Source organism: Carassius gibelio, chromosome B4 (assembly GCF_023724105.1).
Source record: "Carassius gibelio isolate Cgi1373 ecotype wild population from Czech Republic chromosome B4, carGib1.2-hapl.c, whole genome shotgun sequence".
Classification (NCBI taxonomy): Eukaryota; Metazoa; Chordata; class Actinopteri; order Cypriniformes; family Cyprinidae; genus Carassius; species Carassius gibelio.
Genome location: NC_068399.1, coordinates 4,912,133 through 4,930,500, shown reverse-complemented (window position 1 = coordinate 4,930,500; position 18,368 = coordinate 4,912,133). Strand labels below are relative to the sequence as shown.

The 18,368-nt window shown below is 35.6% G+C and overlaps 1 protein-coding gene and 1 long non-coding RNA gene across 4 annotated transcripts; one reads left to right on the top strand and one right to left on the bottom strand.

Moving 5' to 3' along the window:
* The first annotated feature begins 6,538 nt into the window (after positions 1 to 6,538).
* On the top strand, positions 6,539 to 11,762 carry LOC127956104 (uncharacterized). Of its 3 annotated transcripts, XR_008153468.1 has the most exons (4): positions 6,539 to 7,723; positions 9,130 to 10,653; positions 11,378 to 11,405; positions 11,579 to 11,762. It is a non-coding gene; the product is annotated as an uncharacterized LOC127956104 (long non-coding RNA). The 3 variants fall into 3 exon arrangements; XR_008153466.1 differs by having other exon boundaries at positions 9,130 to 11,405; XR_008153467.1 differs by lacking the exon at positions 6,539 to 7,723 and adding an exon at positions 7,730 to 8,460 and having other exon boundaries at positions 9,130 to 11,405.
* Positions 11,763 to 12,389: 627 nt separating this feature from the next.
* On the bottom strand, positions 12,390 to 16,410 carry LOC127956327 (stonustoxin subunit alpha). Its single transcript, XM_052554165.1, has 4 exons — positions 16,359 to 16,410; positions 14,993 to 16,282; positions 14,684 to 14,781; positions 12,390 to 12,850 (listed from the first exon to the last, which is right to left on the bottom strand). Exons 1-4 carry the CDS (start codon positions 16,408 to 16,410, stop codon positions 12,512 to 12,514), a joined length of 1,779 nt encoding a protein of 592 aa, XP_052410125.1. The 3' UTR covers positions 12,390 to 12,511.
* Positions 16,411 to 18,368: the final 1,958 nt, after the last annotated feature.

The window sequence follows — 18,368 nt, the reverse complement described above, 5'->3', positions numbered from 1 at the left end:
TGACAGAAAGAAAAGAAACAAAAAAACTTTTGTAATTATATGGAGGTAAAAAAAAAAAAAAAGGACCCAGGTAGTTAGCCTCCAGTTTTTCCCCTTTCCACTGTTGGCTTCTCATGTTTTGCCTCCATACTTTGTCCCCCACTACAAAGGGTTTGATGGATGGACACAACCTTTTTCTCATTTTCTTTTGAGAGACTTTAATGTTTGCCTCAGCCTCACACAAACCTTCACTAATCCTCAACACACACTCTGACTTGCTCCACAGTTACTGTGTCTTCCACGCTTTCGTGAATCTATAACATTTATTTTTATAGTTTTTATACTAATGTATATTATTTAAAGTGTTAGTTCACCCTAAATAGAAAATTTGGACATATATTAATAGTATAATTTACTTTAATTGTGATTAAACCATAGGAGTAACATGGGTTGTTTTTGTATGTGTTTATGGACATTTGTAAGAATGTTTCATGTTAACGGACTTTCAATTTCAAATTCTCTAAGCTTTAGTAAAAATATATTTATGATATTTAAAGTTAAATGACATGAGAGTGAGTAAATAATGACATAATTTTTCAGTTTCTTTCCCTGTCTCCTTGATTTTCTATGTTTCTACAATGTTCTCATTTGTTACCATTCATTAGTTAATGTTATCATACCTCATTTGTTCTTCAGTGTGTATATGTATTTCCCTGTTTGTTATATTTGTCCATTCTCATTTCTATATTTAATATAAAATGATTCATACCTCTACTGGGGTGAAGTCAGTCCCCTGTTTAAGACAACATTAACTGGCTGTTCACACTGAGCCACCTTGCGACAACAGACAGAAGCATTAAAGGCTCTCACAAACTTTGTTTTGTTGAATTTGACATGATGAAAAATGAAGTTGCTTATAAAGTTAATATTAAACTAATCTCAAAACAGCAAATGTGTTATTACCCACCAGTCAATGTCCTGTACCAGTAAAACCCTCTGGAAATGGCATCGCTTGTCTTGTTTTGACTGCAGTGAGCTCCGATGCTGCTGGCATGAAACTCTTTAAAAATGGCATTGGCATCCTCTTGTCCATTAACAACCTTTGCCTCTATTTGTTGTTTTTGATATGATATAGAACAATGGGCTAGTTGCATATCTCTGCCATCTTGGATTTCCGGTCTTGTGAGTGTGTGCAATGATATTTCCGGTTGTGCTAACCGTCGAGAGACCGGAGAAATCCAAATATTACCTTCTATATGTTTACAGGATTTATAATATCACTTCAAATGCTAATGTTCCCTACTGTTCACGAAATGAAAGTTGAACTCATGGTGTGTATACACAGCTACATAATGTATTTTTATCTTACCAAATGTACAAATTACTTATTTCTCAAAAATGTTTGCATTATTATTATTTTTTTGAGTGAAATGTGATCAAATAAGTGATTTATCTTCAGAAGTATCCATTTCTCAATTGTGCACATACAGTCTGTTTCATTGTTATTTTCACAACATATTTTATTATTTTACACAGTAAACAATACATGACTAATTTTAATATCTGTTTAAACTGATAATTAATGCAAAAGAATAACAAATACATGGCTGATCATAGACAGATAATGATTTATGCTGCAGATCTTCCACAAAACAAATAAACAGATAAAAACACACATGAATGCAAACAGCGATCTTTTATTTAATGCAAACCTACCATAATTACATTACGTTTAATTGTACAGTTAGTTGTAAATTATGTTATCAAATAAAGTTAATAAAACATGCTTTATCAGAAATCCCACAAAGAGGTACGCAAAATGTAGGGAGGTTGTTTCCCCATGTTTTTGATATACCACTATCCGCTGTTACATTTGAAAATCATTAATTATATCCCTCTAGCAATTACGGTAAGTATGCACACACTCGCGTCGCTGAAGCTCACCGGAGCCATCTTGTGCATTTAGCCCATTGACCATCTATGTAAAAACGAATAGTCTATGTGATATTTTGTAAACAAAATAAAATTAAGGGCCAGTAAAATCAATTAAAAGCATATATAAATGTTGTTGTTGTAAAAAAAATAGCTGGTATACTCAATTAATTAAATTTTTTGGGATATAGACAACTAAATCATTAAAAATCCCTGATACAACAGATGCAGTATTATATCCAGTATACATGTCTTTAATTGTTGTCAACAAATTTGGCAACATTTGAAAAAAGATATTACCTGTTTGTTCATTAAAATAAATATGCATGGTTAATTTTGACCTGATACTAAATAAATAAGATGCCTCACACTAACTTATGTATGTAATATGTGTAACTTATATATATATATATATATATATATATATATATATATATATACATATATATATATATATATATATATATATATATATACATATACATACATATATATATATATATATATATATATATATATATATATATATACATATATATATATATATATATGTGTGTGTGTGTGTGTGTAATTTACTGTAAATTAGAACATGGATAAAAATGCATAGCTGTTTGATTTTCTTTAATAAGAAGAAAGACCATGAAAATTGAAAGATGTTACATTATATTAATTTAACCAAACCTTTATTTAACAGGGTTGTAAAAGTGTGTGTGATTAACCTTGTTACTGGTTGGTTTGTATAATGGTTTATAACATTTAAACTAAGTTTTTATTTTAGACGTAAGCTTTTCAAAAACTTATTGACTCAGTAGGCTACTGTTCTGGTATTCGTGTGGACAATTATCTTCTTGCAGAGAGACAGACGACTAAAGCTCATTGGCTTTGAAACAGAGAACATGCAGGCTTATTAGCTATAGCAATCCATATTGAGTGTAACGTAAATGTCTAGAGTTTATCATTGATATCGAGATCAATGTATCAAACTACATTTTAGTGTCATATTCCTCATATTCTAACCCCGTTGTTTCCGTGTTTGTTTGTTCAACATTGCAGTCGATAGGCCTCATGTCATTTAGATTTTATTCAACACATTTAGCCCATGTCTAAAGTTATATTTATTGATTCCAATGACTAGTCAGGTCTAATCGCGAACAACCTAGGTGTAACGGAACCATTTAACCATTAAATAAAGTTATTTTTATTTTATTTTATTATTATTATTATTATAAAGGGACATATAGGCTATTATAGCCTATTACATATTTATATTACATAAAATTAAGCCAAAGAGTGTTATGCACTCCATTTCGCATTTACAGTCATTTGATACATTTTACACTCTGAACTTTGAGTTGATTTTGTGAAATAACACCATTTAGCAAATTAATATAGACATGTATACTGCACATCCATAAATAAATAACAAAACATAAGTTTATATACTTTGTACTTTGTACTTATTTTATTTATAACCTTTGATCACGAAAGTGTGGGATTGTTTTTGAAAAGTGTTATTCTCTGTCTTGGTAAATCCTTCAGGGTATGTCCCATGAGACTTGTAAGAAAATATTTGGTGGTAAATAACAGTATCCATATGAATTTTGAAAACTATCACTATCAAACTATCAAAACTCCATAAAACTTTTGAATGAATAAACTCTTATAATGAGGTTGAGTGTGATTTTTGCGGTTACTGTAAATTAGCCACTGTACACTCACAAAGCATTTTTTTCTTTTTCTGGAATGAAAATTTTAAAAAGAAAAATATGATTTTTCCAAATATAAAAACATGCACAGAACTTTTTTAAAAAGTTTTATTGTCATATGAAACATACATATGGTAAAGTACACAGTAAAACAATACAACATTCCTTCAAGACCAAGGCGATGAAAACCCTAAGAAATGAAATAAAAACAAGCCTTAATAATAATTTCAGTAACCTATATTATTGTATATGAAGAACATATAATTAAGCACAACAGCACAAACAGAGGCGAATGGAGAGCAGATATCATGGTCAATAAGCAGGCAAAGGGTGGTAAAACAATAGCGTCAATCCAGATAGCAAACAAATCCAAATCAGCAATCCAAAAGACAAGGTCAAAGGATACCTCCAGGTGTTCTCCGAGGCCGTCCCCTTGGTCTGGGTGCAGGACGATTAGGGTTTGCCTGGTGGAACTCCTGAGTCAACGACGGGACTAGAATGTCCTTGCCAGCCACCCATGATCTCCCTGGATCCAGACTGGAGCTTGTGTAAATCCTAGTTACATAGAAACAAATAGAGACATCATTAGCATAGCTGCTGATCCAACAAAGTAAAATTAATTAGTTTAACCCAAGCTAAGGAATAAAATGTGCATTTGATGAGATGCAACTACATCACAATTTAAGAGATACATTATTCAAATGCTTGGCGCAAAGAGATGCGTTTTTAATCTAGATTTAAACAGAGATAGTGTGTCTCTCTAAATATTTTGTGCAACGCAAGTACTTTTATCATAATAATTATTTGAGAGTATTCTCACTGGTCACATGGAGTGAAGTGTCCTGCAGTTGTTGTCAGAGAAACAGCCTAGAACGCTCTCAGAAAGATTCCAGTTATTAACAAATAGCTGTTTCTGTTCTTTACACCATGACAACAACCATTCATTTAAAGCAATAATTCTACTGAACCTTTCGTGTCCTTGTCGATAGGTGTCCAGTGGTCCTGACACGATGATCGTCGCCGCGTATTGTGCTGCGAACCGTATCGATCAGGCTCCTGAAGTCCCTCTTCAGCGTCTTGGCGGCCTTCAGGATCGTGGGTATCTGCGTGAGCCCGGGATGATTCCAGCGCGGCACTCCGCTCTCTCAGCTGGGCCTGTCTCACCTCCAGGTCACGAATCTTCCTCTCCACTGCCTCCAGGTCTAGCTACACAGAATGCAGCTTGAACGTGTCCTCACCTGCAATCAAAGGTAGACATTCATCCGCCGTTAAAGCAAGTTAACAGTTAGTACAGCAATGGTAATGTGTGTGAATAGAGTATTAGCAATGTAAGCGCAGTTAGCAGCAACCACGCTTGCTGATGCTAACAGGCTATAAGCTTATAGCGGACTCAGGAGATCAAATAGTGATAATGAGGCACTCTGATTGTTTTTGTTGTAGAATACAATACAGTATATATTTACACGTTATAGAAACGGAAAAGATGGTGTATAAAATTGATTTTTAAGATAAAAATAGTCGCTAAAAAGAATATAGTGACGGAGCTCAAACACAGTACAGATGTCAACAACAAACAGGAAGTGACTTCATACCTGAAATTTGACTGCATACTCCAGACTCAATGGTTTTGGAGGATCGAGGACCCTCTGCCATGGCTGCACCTAGAACACAAAAGCATATACATTTGGATTCATATATATCTTTACTATAAACATATATACAGTGATAATTGTCACGATCTCTAGCTCAGGACTCACTAAGGACTCATTCAAACTCAATTTCCCATCCACCTCATTCCTGGGACTGATTGCACACACACACCTGCATCTGATTGCACACCTGCTAATACAAACACACCCATATAAGCAGCACACTTACACCAACTCACTGCAAAATCTTGTTTAGCTTGTCTGACATTTCCAAGCATTTTTCTTTGTGTTTGATCTCCCCGTGCCTGATCTTGGATTGTTTAATCGACTCGATTCTCTGCTGAACATCTCACATCTGTCACATCTCAGCCGAACCTCCAGAGCTCTCGTCCTATCCTGTCATGGCCATGGAGTCCATCCACCAACTCACTGTCTGTCCTGTCACGACTTCTGTCTCGTCTCCTCGGCTATGATGGTCCTCTGTTTCGCCCCTGTTGGGCTTCAGTCTCGTCTGCTCTGCCCTGGTGGGTTCCAGGAAGCCCAGGAAGGGTGTCAGTTCTGCCTGCTCCACCCTGGCTTCCCGCTCTTCTGGCTCTGCCCCGGTCCCTGGCCTCTCCACTTCCACTTCCATTATTATGTCACGATCTCTAGCTCAGGACTCCACTCAGGACTCATTCAAACTCCATTTCCCATCCTGCCCCATTCCATGGAACTGATTGCACACACACCTGCATCTGATTTCAACCCTGCATCTGATTGCACACCTGCTAATACAAACACACCCATATAAGCAGCACACTCACACCAACTCCCTGCGAAGTCTTGTTTAGCCTGTCTGACATTTCTGAGCGTTTTTCCTTGTGTTTGTTCTCCCCGTGTCTGATCTTGGATTGTTTAATCGACTCTGGACTTTTGTATTTGGTGTCCCGTTCTTAGGGATAATCATAGCCGGGTATTCCTCATTACCATTCCCCTATATAAACTGTGTCTTTACTCTCAGTCTTGGCGAAGTCTTGTTTAGCCTAGTCTTACATTTCCGAGTGTTTTCCCTGTGTTTGTTCCTTCCATGTCTTATCTTGGATTGTTTATACCGACTGTGATTCTCTGCTGCCTGCCCTGATCTCTGCTTGTTACCATTAATGATTCTTGATTTCCCTGACATACCTGACACCGTTCCTGAATTCTGCCTGTTTGACCATTCTTAAATAAAGCACTGCATTTGGGCCCAAAAGACTCTGACACTCCTCATTACAATAATATATGACCCAAAATTATCTTTCCATTGCAATCAAACTGTAATTTAGTGTTCTCGTCAGTAAGTTTTCTTAACTGCTTCACAACCTTATTGTTCCGTGCAACATTTTTATGGTGCAAAATATTTCTTGCAAGGAAAATGTGGGATGATGGTTTCATCATGTTCAGGAAGTAGTTATTTTTATTCATATCTGAAAAGAGTTGCTCTGCTGTCTGACCGTTTATTTTTCCTGCAAGCTCCGGGACCAAGCCAATCTTCCTCAAGGAATCCTTAAGATCTTTACTATTGTTCTGATGGAACACATCACTAAAAACATAATGGTCACATGAACCAGTAACAGGGTGACCATCTTGATCAGCTGGTTCTTTTCAGTGGTTAAGCCATGGCAAACTGACTTCCAAGTCATTTTCAGATGCCTTCTTGATATTTTCTTCAGATGGATACAGTAATCAACCTTCACAAGGATGAAATAATTTTTTTGAACGATGGTTTGCATGTGAGGCTAGAACCCTTGGGTAGTCGTACACAGTAACATTTGGCATGTGATTGTTCAAAATTTCAGGCTTAGTCTACGTTTTCTAAAAGTTCCCTACTTCAGCTTTAAGATAGCGAGCTGCTCTAAGGTGACTGAAACCCTGTAACAGCAGGTTGTCCAGTGTAACGATCCTTGGCTCAAGGGAAGCAACAAAACAAGGGACACACGAAAACCAAATTATAAGCTCAATGTAATATTTATTTACTTACAAAATAAGACAACACTAAATTATAGAATGAAAACAATAATAATAAAAAAAAAACAGTATTTCTGTATTCATCAGTAAGGTCAGTGTGCAAAGCAAGATGCAGGTATGAAATGTAATGTAGTGTTGAAGTGAAAATGAAAAGAGTAACAAAATACAACACAACCAAAGTGTCAAAAACCAAAGACTGACTCTCCCCGGTCAATTAGTGATCTCTTAAACAGCATCCAAGGCACAAACAGGTGTTTCCAGTAGACTGGCAATTTAGGTGATTAATGGGCTCAGGTGCCAACCACAATTCACAGAATCAACAGCAGGTGTCGTCACACCAGATAAATGCCAAAGGGATAACCATTTCGGCCACTGCAAGATAAGTTTTTCTTTCCAAATCTGTGATTTCTAACATAAATGCACCTTTACAATGATGCTAATTCAAGACCACCAAAAAGGCAAGTCATCCATGTAAGACAAAATTATTGATTATTATTAACACACACACACACAACACACACACACTCAAAGATGATGGATCTTCCTACACACAACAGTGCCTTCATACCTGAAATTTGACTGCATACTCCAGACTCAATGGTTTTGGAGGACCAAGGACTCTCTGCCATGGCTGCACCTAGAACACATAAGCATATACATTTAGATTCATATATATCTTTACTATAAACATATATACAGTGATAATGTATTACCCAAAATTATCTTTCCATTGCAATCAAACTGTCATTCAGTGTTCTCGTCAGTAAGTTTTCCTAATTGCTTCACAACCTTATTGTTCCGTGCAACATTTTTATGGTGCAAAATATTTCTTGCAAGGAAAATGTGGGATGATGGTTTCATCATGTTCAGGAAGTAGTTATTTTTATTCATATCTGAAAAGAGTTGCTCTGCTGTCTGACTGTTTATTTTTCCTGCAAGCGCCGGGACCAAGACAATCTTCCTCAAGGAATCCTTAAGATCTTTACTATTGTTCTGATGGAACACATCACAAAAAACATCTTGATCAGCTGGTTCTTTTCAGTGGTTAAGCCATGGCAAACTGACTTCCAAGTCATTTTCAGATGCCTTCTTGATATTTTCTTCAGATGGATACAGTAATCAACCTTCACAAGGATGAAATAATTTTTTTGAACGATGGTTTGCATGTGAGGCTAGAACCCTTGGGTAGTCGTACACAGTAATATTTGGTACGTGTTTCCATGAAAGCAGGATGTCAGCATAATCGTGAGGGCTCTCTGCTCTGATGTTACATTTCACAAAGTACACAACTCCACACAGGAAGGTTATAACTGCCAAGTCATCTAAAGTGAAAGACATGTCAACTCAAAATCCATGAATACTCGATATGTTTGTGTCTATAAATTTCTACATTTTAAAATCGACAAATCACTTCACCTAAATTTGAAGCAATTTGAAAAGCAAAATGATTATGTAAACGATAACATATCAATATTTTTATGCCGCCCTAATTCATAATTTTACAGTTTGACTTACCAGATGCACCCCACACTTTTTCAAAAACCTTGTTGTAAGTGACTCTATTTGACATCCTTTCTTTAAGTCGGATGATTACATCCATCTTAGATTCTTTATCTATTCCACACCCCTTACAAAGGGCCCTTATTTCCTCAGTCTAGCCAAAAAGAAAAATGTCAACAAAATTATTTTACATGTGTATAATAAGTTTCATATATTTACTGTATTTTCTGAGGCTAAAAGGTGCAATTTTTTTCAAATGTTAATCAATGTTTAGTGTCATAAGATGGCAGCTGAGTTAAACACTTTTAACCTTGAGATATTCACATTTTAGAGATTTTGCTAAGCTGTGTTTATTTTTCCATTATATATTCAAAAAGGGAAAACAAAGAGACCATGGAGTGAAGAGGAGAGCAGTGCAGTCGAGAGAAGAATGGGCAAGTTTATAGCTCTGAGAAAAGTACCAGGGAAAGAAGCCTGCATGCTGTGCATCACACAGGAGTCCCCAGCACTGAAGACCAGGACATGGAAGGATGTCAAGTATTTTGTTTACAATGACATCATTCGAGTCAAGAGAAAGCTCTTTTAAAATGTTTGCAAACAGAGTTCATTTTAGTCAAGTTTAATTTTATTTCCTCAGATCTTAATGCTACTCAATGAAAAAAAAAAAACGTAATGTACATTAATAAATACACTACTCCAAGGAAGGACACCTCAAATAGATCAAATATGACAGTTACAGTTTTTCTCAGTTGCTTTGGTACATTTCTCGAATCATCCTTGAGATTTGCAAAACAACTCGTACAAATAGCAAAACACCATGGATTACCTGCAGAAGCCAGTCTCTTGCTCAAAATCCTTCGTTCATCTCTCAAAAATAAATGAACATGAACATGTAAGTGCCATCAGAATGACACGTCCTTGTGTCATAGTTTACGGATAAGAAAGTCAAATCGCTTAAGTCATTGTTGTCAATATAACAGTGTACTCTGGAGGGATGTTCTGATGTAAACCATGGCAACTGTTTTGGATGACAGTTACTGTATTGAACAGTATGCCATATGCTTATATATCCTATTTCAAAAGTATAAATTTAAACATTACTGTATGTGGGATATTGATTGAAAGAGACTGGACAGAATTCACAGTTACACTTTTACTAGTGGTCTGACCAAATTTTTTTTATAGAAAATCTTTACAATGTCATTGTGATATAGAAAAGAAAAAAAGAAATGTGGGCACAAAGGTGAAAATAAGTAAATTTTCAGAATGTGTAGCTCTTGTGTTGTCCTCTGTCTGTACAGTATAAGCTTTCTAACTGAGAATTCATGAGATGAACCTTTGAGCTATTTCAGAGAAATGGTTTATCATTGGTTTATCATCTACATTATCTTCATTAGTAAAGATTCACTTGCACAATTCATGCCAAATTGACAAAAAGTCTAATAATAATAATGTGTAAAAAAAAATGTGCTTGGCAGTTTATGACAACTATATTAACCATTTTGAATGTAATGACCTATACGATGAACTAGAGACTAGATGTTTTGAGGGGTCAGACTATTGCACAGAAAACTGTAATACATGTCGAACAACATGACATTAGCAACTGATAATGTTGGAAACTGCAGATAAATGTGAACCTGCAGCAGTGTTTCAATCACTGAACTGTAGAGAATTCACTATAAGTACCTTAAAGTAATCAAATAGTAGAATTAAAAGATCAAATTATTTATACAGCTTATTGATGTTGCATACTATATACAGGTGAGCAGATGAGCCTAGAACATAAATGCAATGCCTAATGACAAACTGTGTGTTCTAGGATCATCAATAAGTTATATATTGAGTTTGGCCATGTTTTACCCTCCAGGTGGGTGTTCCTATAAAAACTAACAATGAAGGTAAGCATACATTATTTTAAGTATTTTCTTGTAAACAATTGAATGGATCTATTAATAAATCTATTAAATTGAATACAATTTAAAGATTAAGTAACAATAAAAAAAGTATGTAACACTTTCAGAATGTTTTCATTTGTGGAATTCACCTCAGATCAGTGTAGCTGTAATTCCTGACATCATTAAAATAGTCAACATGACTACAGTGGTTCAACCTTAATGTTATTCGCCAGTGAAAATATTATTTTTGTTTTGTTTTGGCAGCCAAAAGTATTCTCGTTGCTTCCTAACATTAAGGTTGAACCACTGTAGTCATGTTGACTATTTTAACAGTTTGTTTAACTACCTTCCTGGACCTGTAAAGGTGCAATGACAATGCTGCGTTCATGTGGATATGTGGATCAGATACCCTCACTATTTCATAAAAAATACCTTAATTTGTGTTCTGAAGATGAATGAAGGTCTTATTGGTTTGGGACGACATGAGGGAGAGACATTAAAGACAGAATTTTCATTTTTGGGTGAACAAACCTTTTAAAGTCTCATTTGTTAACATTAGTTTATGTAAAGGTAACAAACAGTGAGCAACACATTTGATATATTTGTATTATTCATCTTTACTAATGTCAGTTATAATAACATGGCTGTTCATTGGTTTTCTTGTTAACACAACATAATTTCTTTTTTAAATTCTGCAATACACCAAACATGGGTGACATGACTGAAGGACAAGGTTACGGCTCATAAATTCTAAGGTAAGATAAATAGAGCTTTTATGAAAAATAATCTGAATTTTACCATTTTAAGATCACACACACAGAGGACCTTTTGAGAAGACTGATTTCTCCTGTCTGCTCACTAATCACTCTGGTCAGTCCCGGTCTAGTCCTGTCATATCAATCTCCAATCTGCTCTGTTCTCTGCCCAGTTTACCTGTGCCTGCAGTGCAACCCTCTCAAGATGACTCAAGGTTTCTGTGCTTGCATCTCTCCTCTGGATTTGTTGATCTTTCATGGACTCATTCTGGTTACCAATCTTTTGGCTTTTGACTGTGTTCACCTGTCAGCCATGTACGGAGCCCAATTTTGTTCAATAAATGTTGAATTATATAACCTTGACATGTCATTTTTACAATTCAAAGTGCACGTTTGCTGCAGTTGTTGATTATAATTGATTAATTTGTTGTCCATAAATATGTATAAACAAAATATGTATATAAAACAAGTATTATATAGTGTTCTAATGTCGAGTGATTAAAAAATAACCACAAAATATAACACGCACTGTCAGAACGTCATGTCGCAGTTGCTCAAAGTTGCGCTATAACATTGCTACAGCCCAGTGGCGCCTTACAATTCTACGTTGTCACAACGTTGTGGGAGCGTAGACCGCGACGTTGCCATGGTAGAACTGCAACGTGCCACAGATGTTTGCTGGGTTATCAATCAACAATTTTCAATATTTTATATTGATCTTCAAGTTCGAATCTTCAAATATAAAGTGACTCAAAAAAATCACGATAACATGTCCTCACTTGGATGGTTAAAAACTTTTATGCATTTCTTAGTGTTTTTCTTTGTTAAATGGAGTGTATAGCTTCGGAGTGCCATCTAGTGTCTAGAAATTGTAATATTGTCTCCTGAAAAGAAGGGGAAAGGCAATTCCTCAGTTTGTAGGGTGTGTGTGTAACTGGTAAACTCTACAATGTGTGTATAGTTAAGGATGATAATAATACCAGATTTTGAAACCTTGTGATTTTATTCATAGAAGCTGATACATGTATTCACTTTAGTACATGTTTAGAATATCTGATAGTTGGATACTGTCAATAACAATATACAGTATATGTAGTTTAAGTCATCTAAAAAAAGTAAAAGCCCAGAGAATCAATTTCACTTCCGGACCTCGCTGTAATGCCATAACACTTTCCAGACTTCACATCAACACTCACAGGGTCGCCCACTTCTTTACACTTGATGGAAAATGTTGTTCTTGTACCGTTGCTTTTTTCAACCACAAATTCCAACCCACGGAATCTGTCGCTATACGTATTTGGCCACAATGTCACATTGACAATTTTATCATCATTGTCAAATAGAAATTCTTTTACTTTCCATTTTAAATAGTCACCAATTGTGAATATGTGGCCGGCGCTGAAAGTCACCTGGATTGATTTGAACCAGGTAATCTCCCCGGCGATCTGCAGTGGCACAGACAATACAATACATGTTAGTTTCTCTTGTTCTTACTTCATCACATTTGTAATTTTATGTTTGTCTCCACACCACAGACGCACATCTTGTTTTGCATACTACTACATTTACTTCTGTAACTTGTTATTGGAAAATATGTACTGTTAATGGAGATGATGATTTTGCAATTGTACTGTCTTGATTAATGCTTAATTTGCTATAAACAGATGTACTGTAACCTAAGTAGTAATAATGCTTTTGCTTAAGTACAAAGATGTAACCCTGTGATTAATGCTATATGGAAAATGTATTGCGTAACTTCACTAACATTAAGAAAACTGCTTACTTGCATGAAATGTATGTAGTGACTGATTTAGAGTAGAAACACTTATGTATTAGAAATAGTTTTCATGATAAATGGACAATATAGTAGTTAAGATGTATTTCACAGACTGTTCAGAGGTAAAAGAAGAAGAAAAGGCCTAAAGTAATGCGATGTAAACAACTGAAAGCCTCGGCAGAGGAGTTGGCAGCGCTCCAGGTGATGACATCAGAAGAACCAGCGTTCGCCGTCTGGGTATAAAAGACTGAGAGCGACTTGACGGACGGATACTGAACAAGCACAGTATCCCTCGACGCCTGATACCAGCTGATTATACCTTGATTTTGTAACTTTACTATTGTACTTTGATATAAGTTTTATTAAAGTTAACAAAAGTTATATTTTATTGTTGACAAGTTATGGTCTGCAAGAGTAGTATTTAAGAGCCGTAAGCAAGAACTGACTACAGGGAAGTCTGCTGAGCAAGTTGTAAGTATTTTTGAAATGCTAATAGTTTTGTCCAGGGTCGACTTTCCTTACCTACCTGAGAATTATAAAGAAACAGGTAAAAGGTGTATAGATAAAGGAGACATGGTAAAACAGTACTTTTAAGAGATATAAAAGCGAGCAGTTTTTACTCTACAATTCTTGTGGAAAAAATGTATTAACTACACTAAGAGACATTCCTGTCATTATTTAAATTAGTGCTATCAGTCGAAAAAAAAACAGAGTTAACGTTACTAGTAATGTTAACGGCATCTTTTTATGAATGAAGGGCAGTATCACTGATACTAATTATATTACTCAATTCTCTTATGAACTTAATTATTTACATTTTTTTTTTTTGTCATTTTAAACATTTAGCCATTCAACATTACCGCGTAATAGAAAGCTTTCACTTGTAACATTTTTTGGGCTTCAAAAAAATATAACTTTTCACTAAGGTGAATTTAAAACAATCTCGACACATAAACCCAATAATGCCATTTCTACATGTCTAACAAGTAGGAGATATAAAGAAATTAAATAGCGTTATCAGTCTGTACTGAATTCTTTTCATAGTGTTGATTAAACAGTTTGCAAAACATCCTGAACATTTTTTTCTTTATTTCTCTCACCTGATGAAGGTTGGATTTCTCTATTAACTGAGCTGCTTTTCAGCTGAATTCAACTTGTTTCATAATGAACCTATTCAATGCTGAATTTGAATCTAAAGAGGAATTTGAATCTGCCTCTTATTTGACAAATATTTCACTGCAATTCTGTTCTATTCCCATGGTACTTCGACATTAAGCTAAAAATTAATTGTAATGATATACTGTAGGTTGATCTTCTGACAAACATATAGCATTTTAATTTATTTTAAAAGTATAGCCAGACTGTAACATCTTTTAAATGTACACAAAAAAGGGAGCAAATTTCCCTTATCTACTATATGCTTATTGACTTCACCATCATCAAGATCTTGCTTACTAGTATGCCACTACTTTTATTTAAGAACAGTTTTTTTATAACCCACCTCTTGATAGTAAATTCTGATCTTCTTAATGGTGCTAATGGAAGGAGTCACAAAGCTGGATGCAAAACCACCATCCCCACCCACAATCTGAGGTAGATCTGAGAAATGAAATATGAAGAAAAACAATGACTGGATGCTCAGAGAGAATACAGTTGTTCAACATCAGTTTGGTTGATAAAGGAGTAACAACTGCATTCGAAATTTCAGTGAATCCTAAAAGTAATTGAGTTTCACCTGTTTTTTAAAATAAAAATTGTCAATCCAAACATGACTGTGTGAATGTAGAAAAAAAGTGTAGATGACAGTTACCATGAGAAGGTCTACAGCTGACAGCATCACTGGCTTCACTCACTCCCACTTGATCCACTATCCTGTACCGGATTGTGTAAGGCTTTTCAAACAACAATCCGGTCAGAGTAAAGTCTTCATCAGCTGTGTCTACAACAAGCCACTGTTCCTCCTCGCTAGAACCTGCTGTTACCTCCTTGTACTCTACTCTGTACTGCACTGTTTTTTCACCAGTCGGGGACTTCTGCAGTTTCAGGGACACACCTTGGGAGATGACATCCTTCAGTATTGGTGGAGGCGGCTTGGAAACAAGCTGGAATTTCGTGTCAGTCAGTTTCCCTTTTTCATACAAAAAGATAGAGGAGCCTGGACTGGAGGAATCAGAGATTGCAGAAATAATGAAGTGTATTCTTTTTTCATCTTTATTGGCCTCTGAAAAACTTCTGAAGCGAGATATGTCCTCTTTCATCTTTGTGATAACATCGGGATCATCGAACCACTTTCTGACAAATGGTACAGAAACTGTGTTTTTCTTATCTTGCTCTGTAAATGTGTCAGATTCAAGAAACTTCTCCAGGGCTGAAAGATAAGGGTCTTCGTATTGCAGAGAGGTGAAGGTCAAGCATACCACAACATCAATATCAGGATTAATGAGGATAGAGTTGATATGGTCTGAGTCTACAATTGTGATCTCCTTCAACGTCTTGATGGAAGAACTCAAGAGATGGAGTTCAGTATTTGCATCATTTAACCACAGGTCTAACTTGTCTGCATTAAAAGGGGAGCTCCTGTGAATTTTCAGGATGTCATTTAATGTGTTTTCTGTCATACTACCTCCTCGAAAAGCAGGCAAGACTCTGCCCACTGCTTTCACTAGCTGTGCCTTGTAAATGTTGAATGAGCCTTGAAATGAGCGCAGCTTCACTTTGATGTCACTGAAAACATTTACCAATGAAACTCTGAACAGATCGTTGCATGTCCTCTCTGCCTCATCCAGCCTCTCCATTATTTCTACAGTTTTGGAAAGTGCACTTGTGGATATATCTCTCTTCAACTGAGCTGCTTTTGAATCCAAAAGATGAAGAGGATAGAGCCAGACTTTGATTGGAACCACATTCTGTGGATTGTCCCTTAGCAGAGTGGGCAGCTTCTTGTACAACTCCAGCGCCTCCATGTATGTGGTGGGGTTCTGCTGAAGATAGAAATCACCATGAAATGTGCAGGCAATTTTCTCAGCTGTTTTCTTCACAGTATGAGGAGGGTGATGCAGGTTATAAATTGTTGCTACAGAAGGTTTACTGGATTCAACATCTGGTGAAGAAGAAAGATATAAACTTTATTATACCACCTGGAATGAAGGAATCCTTGCGGCAGTCATACAGCATACCAGGAAACAGAGGTCTTCCTAAGGCTGCCAGTTCAATGGCCTGTGATGTCATAGCTATAGTAAAGAGAAAAATGAGTTAAATTGTTTCAACTCAGTGGGAGTGTCAGCCACATTAAAAAAGTTAACAGCTTATGTAATTTGTAGATTAATGCTTACTGAAGACAAAAACTGTTTCAAACGATTCAGTTCGATTTGGTGAACTGGTTCAAGAAGATCCGGTTACATCGAGTGATTCGTTCACGAACCGGATATCACTACACTGCAGTGTTTTGAATGCACTAACAACAGACCCGGAAGAGAAGACAATGCTGAATGAAGTCGTAGTTTTTGCTATTTTTGGACCAAAATGTATTTTCAATGCTTCAAAAAATTCTAACTGACTCTCTGATGTCAGGCTAATTAGGCCTAAATAATGGGAACAAAATTTTACAGTGCTTAACTTTTACTAAAAATGCACCAATGCCTTAATTAGTTTACAGACAAATGTGTTTTTTCTGAAAAAATTGTCAAAATAAAGGACAGGTAACAAATAACAAAAATGGATGTTGTTTTATTAAAGGAATTTTCAAATATAAATTTAATTACAGGCATAATATCTGAAAATACTGACCATTTGCATATTAATCCATGTACCGTATTTTTCGGACTATAAGTCGCACCTGAGTATAAGTTGCATCAATCCAAAAATACGTCATGATGAGGAAAAAAACAGATATAAGTTGCACTGGACTATAAGTTGCATTTATTTAGAACCAAGAACCAAGAGAAAACATTACCGTCTCCAGCCGGTCTGTCTTCATTATAGACTACAGGAGCACTGAGCAGCATAGAGCGCACTCACGTGGCTGTAGATGGTAATGTTTTCTATTGGTTCATTTCCCTTGCACCAATAAACTGGATTCCAACCGTCGTTAAACTGGAAAGAAGACGAATATGACAGCTTGCTGTGAGTTACATTGGTGAGAATATATTTATTCCTGAAATAATTGTTTAAATTAAAGTGTATAAGTCATTTTCATAAAGTAGTATCTTTTTTGGATTTAATAATCTATTAAAACTAAGGTGTAAAGTCAGCAACATATAAGCAAAAGGCGTATTGGGTGGATTGTGTATCTCCCCGTTTCACAGACGAGTCTAGTCAAGACTAATTTAACTATGGCCTAATGCTGGTTTAATCTAAATCCTGTCTGTGACCTAAATAATATAGCATATTTGTGATTGTGCTTTAAACAGGTTTTATAATGCATAAATAACAGGGGAGCGCCATTAAGTACACAACTAAAAAAAAAGTGGATTTACATAAACCATGTATACTTCTTTCTAAATGTCTATTTATCATCTGACTGGATAATGTTTGATAAGTATTGTAGATGAGCACATCTAACAGACCTGAAACAGGTGTCTGAGTGATGTGTGTGTGCTATTGTGTAGAATTCACTTTTGTCAACACTGCTTTAGATGAGTGTAAGTCTTGTAAACAAACAAATCTATGTAAAGTAACTAAACATAAGTTATCTTTTTTATTTGTCCATTTGCAGTATTGGTAATTTAAGGAACATTTGTGTTGGATAAAAGTGAGTTACATCAGTAACTAACTCAACATGTAGATGAAGTATATACACTGATCTATATATATATATATATATATATATATATATATATATATATATATATATATATATATATATATATATATATATATATATATGACTGGATCACTCATCGTTTTCTAAACTGCCAACAGACAGTGAAGCCACCGGAAGTGTTCGATCCGCCGTTTTACTAATCCCTACCAGCAGAGAGCACCATTGAGTCACATTCAAACCACTGTCCTAAAATAACTAGATTTGAAACAAATCAGTCAAATGGGATTCATTATTATGTTACGTGTATGTAAATTCATCTTTACTTCAGATGTTATCTGCAGTGTTTACGGTCTTTTGGGGCAGTATAAGTGATATATTTAAATCGTTCAGCAGGGTGTGTCTGCTGCGCACTGACGACAAAGGT